At 40.8% G+C, this 6,632-nt stretch overlaps 1 protein-coding gene across 1 annotated transcript in view; it reads right to left on the bottom strand.

Moving 5' to 3' along the window:
* Positions 1-3,097: 3,097 nt before the first annotated feature.
* Positions 3,098-6,632, bottom strand: part of ETNPPL (ethanolamine-phosphate phospho-lyase) — an 11,345-nt gene continuing 7,810 nt past the window's right edge. Inside the window, 5 exon segments of the mRNA XM_009585854.1 lie at positions 3,098-3,567; positions 4,440-4,507; positions 5,400-5,530; positions 5,742-5,831; positions 6,597-6,632. The exon segment at positions 6,597-6,632 is cut by the window's right edge and continues 10 nt beyond it. Of these exon segments, the coding sequence (XP_009584149.1) occupies positions 3,436-3,567; positions 4,440-4,507; positions 5,400-5,530; positions 5,742-5,831; positions 6,597-6,632 (457 nt within the window). The 3' untranslated portion in view covers positions 3,098-3,435.

Genomic DNA, 6,632 nt, shown 5'->3' with positions numbered 1-6,632 from the left:
TGGACTTTGGTGTGTTGAGGCTGTCTGTTAGTTTGCAGCCACCAGGTTTAACAGCTGTGAAGATTATAAATGTATTATCTGATAAGGCTGTGTTGTATGTCTAAGAAACCATACATCTAAAAAGCAACAGACAAAATATTACACTCCTGCATAATTCTTCTACTCAGCATATTCCCGTTGCAATGTTAAATGGAGTTAAGGCTGAGGCTTTTTTCCCCAGATGTGGACACTCGGCATGCCCTGTTTCCTTGGTGTTGTGTTGACATGGCAACCTTTGATCCTGATTCTTCTCCCCACAACAGTGCTGTCTAAGGCACAGCTTCCCGACTCTGCACAGGTTCAGTCCTGCTTGCTTTTATGCAGGGGAATTAACTGGCGGTGGGTTCAGACTCTCACGGTGTCACACATTCATCAGTATTTGCAGCAAGCACTGTCCTTTCTTTTTCCCCAGTCTGTTTGCCTAAAAGTCTCAACCGTGCAATATAAAAGTGATTGAAACAGTGAACCATGAGAATGCAATAAAATTACCTTGATTCAGCTTCCAGTAGGATGATGAGCTAGAGTGAAGATAAAAGCGTGTGATGCCCACTTGGGATGGAGTCCTGCCTTTCCCTCACCCCACTGTCTCTTCCTCCTCCTGCATGTCGTGTGCAGCTCAGGCCTCCTCCATGAGCCTGTTCATTAGCCTTGCAGAAAACTGATGGGGAAAAAAGCATGGTCTTGTTTTTTTCTGCAAGGTTAGTGAGTTGAACCGGCTTACAGAGGTGTCTGATGAATGTAAGGGCTAGGGTGGTGGTTGAACCATACGATTTAAAACAGGAATTGCACAGCCAGGACAGGAGAGGTAGAAAGAAGAAAAAGGGAAACAGAGTTGAAAAGGGAAAAAAAGCCTGTTCAGTGGAAGGAATATATTTGATCAGTTCAGCTGACTGGAACTGCTCTCTCTGTGTTTAGCCTTAATTATTTCTACTTCTACTCTCCCATCCTTTTGTCAGTCTCTTCTAATTAGCATGCCCTTCACAGCAGGGATTGTGCATAGTCTTGCAGGTGGACTCTGAGATACTGCGGAAACATTAACAATGACAGAGTAATAGTAATTCTAGTAGGTCCAGCTCAACTCCTGGTAACTCTTGGATTGGTTCCTCCATTTAAATGATAGTGATTTTTTTCAGTGTGTATCATAGAAGTGATGGCCTCTCTTGTTTAAAGAAAATAGAAGACAGTTGTTCTAGGTAACTCGCACCTTGCGTAATGAGCAGAACCAACAGGTAGAGACCTTCCTGACTTGTGAAGCAGAAACTGGGTGAAAAACACTAGCAAATTGGAGCAATGGTTGTTCCATGTATTTCAAGCATGTGCAGAAGCAAGACACAGGTAGGGTAGAAGTAGAGGCACAGGCCCCTTTTGTTTATGAAGTTGTAATCTTCACCTCCTCCCAGATTTAGGCTAATTGGATTTTTTTTCTAGTTCTTTTGAAAATTAAATATTAATGACCCGCCACAACAGTCAGTGCCATAGTACAGGCTGGTGGGCTGTGTGCCTTTGAGCTTAACCCTTCCAATAAATCGCACAAGCATTTGCTTGCTGGGAAGCGCATGCTGCTGATGCTGCACGTGGCGGATGAGGTATAATATAAGTATCCCCACTCCATATGGGGAGTGACCTAAACCGTGCCTTTGGACACATACCAAATTAGGTTGACTTAGGTCTTTGGTAGTTTCATGTTGGAAAAGACCTGCGGCGTCCTTCCTGGTGCAGGGTTAGCAGGGGCTGAATTCTGGCAGCTGAGGTAACATCTGGCTTGGAGAGTAAGAGCTGCCGACAGCTGAGGACCACGTGGGGAAACACAGCCTAGCCAGTTCTGCTTCGGCATGGAGACAACCCCAGTCAAAACTGAAGCTACTTCCCTCATCAAATAGGTGTTACTGAAGAATAAAATTAAAACAAAAAAACTCTTTGTGGAGGACATCATAATTACAAATAGATTTATTTTTATGGAAGAATTATTCAAGGATCATGAAACAGAAAACAAGCCAGCTTGAGGATGTTGGAAGACGTTACACCAGAAACATCAATATTAAGATAGCAAACTGTGGAAAACATGAAATTAGATAAGGTGCTCAATTTTCACTCATATCAGTAGGGTCATTAGCAGCAATTACAAAACAGCAGAACTTACGGTATTAAAATTGAAGAGGAAATACATTTTGTCATCTTTTTTCTGAAGTACAAACCATTTGTAAAGCCCCCAGTGTCTTCCATAGCATAGAGTTGTGCATGTATTAAAAAAGAGAAGCAGGTCTTGTGTGCTCTTGTTGAAATTTAACACTGACAAGGCAGCAAGTCAGTCTAGTGTACTTGCAGCACAGGTAAACAGTGGCTGCAAAGTGGTTGCATGCATGTTTCATGCAGTGGTCCTCTCATTTTAGTAATCTATCAAATGTTAGCATAGCCATTTATGTGTCAGGATCCCATGCAACTGGTATGCAACTCTTCATCACCACTGACAAAAAGTAACAGCACTGCTACAACAGGATCAGGCAGTAATTCCCACGACTGTCAAAACAACTAAAATCCATGGGAATGCAAGCTGGGCTGTTCCTGGGACTCTCATTTTGAGAAACCCTCAGGTTAAATTCAATCAATCAGTGAAATGATATATACTCTACTTGCATACTTTTTGGACTGAGAGGGTTCAATATATAAACTTTTGGGGAAAAAAAATAAAATCTCACTCTATATAAATAGTTATCTATAAAAGTTGCTTTATCCATAGATATCCAGATTCTTCATTTTCTTTGAACATAAAGTGAGAATGCGCTGCATAAACATTGTGTCTCTACACACACAGTGGTAGACTCTTGGTAGAGCATCGTTGACATTAACAAAGCTACACCAATTTACATCAGCTGGGAATACGGTCCATAGGACCTAAGTTACACTGGAAGATAATAATGATTTCTCTCTCAAGCATTGTTTTGTGAATTCAACCATTAAAACATGGGAAGTAATTAACATCTCAATATTACATATTGAAATTTAAAATATTGTAAAAATAGCACGTTAAGCATATAATTTTAAACTTAATAGGATCAGCATTTGCTTGTATGGTGGTTAAGCAATTCAGATTCTGTGTAATATGGGTAAACCCACAGATTTCACTGAGTTTGTGTACCTACGTCAAGCCTGCCATCAGCACCAAGGTATTTGTGTATCACTTGCCCATTCTGTCACATCGAGATTTCAAGCCACATGGTACAGTTCTCATGTATCTGAAAAGGTATTTTAAACTCCTACTGAAGCTACTAGGAATTCAGCCAGTTTATGGAAAGTAGGACTAGGCTTCAAACAGATCCTAGGACTCAGACTATTGCACTCTTCATCTTAAAAGCAAGCCGGACACAAATTCAAACTGAATGAAGAAACTTTCCCTCTTCATGTTCTTATTCTCTTACTTGGCACTGAGCGTTTTTTAGAATAAAGCCCATTTTCTTGTCTGCAGGCAGCTCCATTCATATGGCCGATGCTTTCATTTGCACCTTCTGATTGAGAACTCCCTTCAGTTGTCTGAAACAGAAATGAAATGTCAGTGAAGGCACGTGCATGTCTTCCAATAGGCAGCCATTGGACTTGGTTCCCATGAGGTAGCTCTGCCTGACTCTCTTCTTTTAGTGGCACAACTTCTTAGCTTTGAAAGACATTGATCCAAATGTGCACAAATGTCTGTAAGAGGAGGCTTGCACCCCAAATCTAGTATAATCTAGATAGCAAATAATCCGTAGGGTCTCTGCTTTAATTACTACATCCCTAGACAGCTGAGCCACTGCCTTCCCACCATTCGCAGCATCACTGGAAAACTCTCCAAGGGACAGCTCAGCGAGCTTTCCTGTAACACAGTGAGTGATGTGTTTTTAAGGGTGTGAGAAATTATATATGATTTATCCAAAGCTGGGGCTGCAACCGAAGAAGTCCTAATTTGGATGCACGTCAGCCATTCATACTCAAATGAGCTATGGTGGAAACGAAATCCTTGGAACTCTCTAAAAACTTGGACACCTTCCAGGCTGAAAGCTTGCTTAGAAAGACAAATATCCATCAGTAGCACGTAATACCCAGAAGTAGTAAAATTGTTGACTGCTGAGCTCACCATTTCGTGCAGCCCAAAATCTGGTTGGTCTTGCTTGCACACAAGGCAGACAAGGTGAGGGGCTTGTCTATAACATGTTTCTCATTGTAGGTCTGTATTACTCAGCTCTTTTTAGATTTTCCCCAGTAAAACAATCCTCTCAGGTTTCTAGTTACGTTCTGAGCTCAAGCTGTTTCAAGGCACAGAACCACTTACACCACCAAAAATGAAGGCATGCTCTACCAAAGTAATTTATACTTCCTTTGCCAAACACCTATCTGAATAATAGTTTAAAAAAAATTTCAAAACATACTTTTCTTTTACACTGTGCATTTGTAGATGCATTGTTTTCCGTCTTCATTCCAGTTGCCTCTTCCATTTCTAAAAAAAAGTAATAAAATAATCGAATTAAACAGAACCAGGCGTAAGTAAGCATACAGTCAATTTAACAGCTGGCTAAAGTGAAAATACCTAATCAGCTATTCCTCTGGGCATTTATCACACAGAAACATAACTGAAGAATGATGAATACTTCCCAAAACATTTTTCTGAAGTGATGTGATTAACCTATCAGGTCTGTGTGGTTTGGGCGTGTTTAGAAAAAAGAACGAAATTAGGAGCTTGACTGTAGCATGGGGGTTCAGATAGATCTTTCAGAGCTGAATTCTGCTTTTGTCCAGCAGGTTCGTGCTAGTGTAACTCCAGTTGTTATAATCTCAGGAGATGGGAGCGCTCAATGTAGAATGGGCTTGGAGAGTCCTTATACTTAATAGTATACCTGACGTTATTTTCCCCCGGATTGGTCCCCAAGTAGAAGATAAATAGAGCCTGAAAACCTTCAAGCTAAATTTGAGTGAGACAATCATGTTCCAGTATGCCAGTTAAAAAAACAAAAAGAAAAAAAAAGGTAGAGCAGATTATGGAAAGTTTCACCCGCATTTCAACAGTGTCTTTCAGGCCTGTGCTGAATTAATATATTTTCTCCCTAACATACAGCATATGTGACCAGAAATGAGTAGTAACACTGAGTCTGTGAGAGAAAGGATCAAGAGCAGGATTTTGCCTAAAAGTTTGGATGAAGTACGTATGAGGCTTTTTATTTGTTTGGCGTTTTAATTGGCGTTAAGAACAGCAGTTTGGACAAGTGGTAAGAAACATAATTGATTACTTTCCCTTGCATCTAACGGCCTAGATTATGGTGGCTGGTGTTTCTAACGGGTCATCTGGAAATGAACAAAGAAGAATATTCCTTTGAGCACTAAAGCATACATACCTGTGAGAAGTGCATCAATTGTCTCCACTACGTGTCTTGCATCTTCCATTGTGAAACACATTGGTGGTTTAAATTTTAGTATATTTCTGTGGGGTCCATCTGCACTAAGAAGGATTTGATGCTCTTTCAGCCTGTGGAAAGAGGAAGCAGCTGTGTTAGACACAGGTATAAAACTATATTGTGTCCTGTCAGACCCTTCAGGCTGAGATAGATTTTGAAACTTTTCTTTTTCTAGTACCATGTTATCCAAAGCTACACAAATTTAAACTGAAATGAATGACTAACTGCTGGGGAATATTAGGAGAGTTTGATCACTGCACATAGTCTTTAAAAAACATTTACTTGTAAATAAGATGAAGGGCTTCAGCTGTGGCTGGTGTTCGCTTTTGTTGATCTTTCACCAGATCCACTCCAACAAACAATCCAACACCCCTGGAGTACAGAAAAAAAAAAATACCGACAAGTGAAATCTAGTGTCAGTAACCCAAGCCTTCTGCTGCAAATGCAAAACCTGTTTCTAACAACTGCAGTTCCCTTCCCTGGGGCGCAAGCGGGAAGGAGCAGGAAAGAGAGGAGACTTTCTCTTTGGTCTCTTTTGGCACTGGCTACTTCAGATGATCAAGTGGGATAACAGATATTTCTGGATAAATAAATTTAGATGGCTCATTAAGGCTACGTGGCCAGTTAAGAATGATAGAATAATTTTCTTTCTCTCTTATCCTGCAAACCTCAAGCCAGGGAGCTGTGGAGGACAAATAACCAAAAATAAGAACTAAAAACCCCCACAACCCAATGCCCCCACCCCCGCACCCCCCCAAACCTTAAGGCAGTTATCATGGTAGTAACATGAGATGAGGAAAACCCACACTAACATCTCCAAATGAAATGGACCAGAGATTTGAACAACGTCTCCATCATCCCAACAGTGTGCTGACAACTGGGCTATTGCACGTGGATGGCTCTTTCTCCTACTCTCTCCCAGAGCTTTTCTAGTGGCTATGCTTATACCTAACTCAGCAGACAGATGGACAACTTTTTTGAAAAATATATTGCCTTACAGTACCAGTTTTGGGTAGTCCATTTTAAAAAAGAAGTGTAGCATAATCCTGACATGTTTCTGTGTTCCCCTCACCCCAAACTTGTTGATTTTTCTAGCACAGTTATTTTTCTTCTCTGACATTGCTGTAAGGCACCCACCTGATATCTCCCACTAAGGGATGTTTCTCCTTTTGG

The sequence above is a fragment of the Fulmarus glacialis genome, unplaced genomic scaffold, assembly GCF_000690835.1.
Source record: "Fulmarus glacialis isolate BGI_N327 unplaced genomic scaffold, ASM69083v1 scaffold4929, whole genome shotgun sequence".
Classification (NCBI taxonomy): domain Eukaryota; kingdom Metazoa; phylum Chordata; class Aves; order Procellariiformes; family Procellariidae; genus Fulmarus; species Fulmarus glacialis.
Note: the sequence above shows the minus strand (reverse complement) of the source record. Positions and strands in the feature narration are given on the sequence as shown.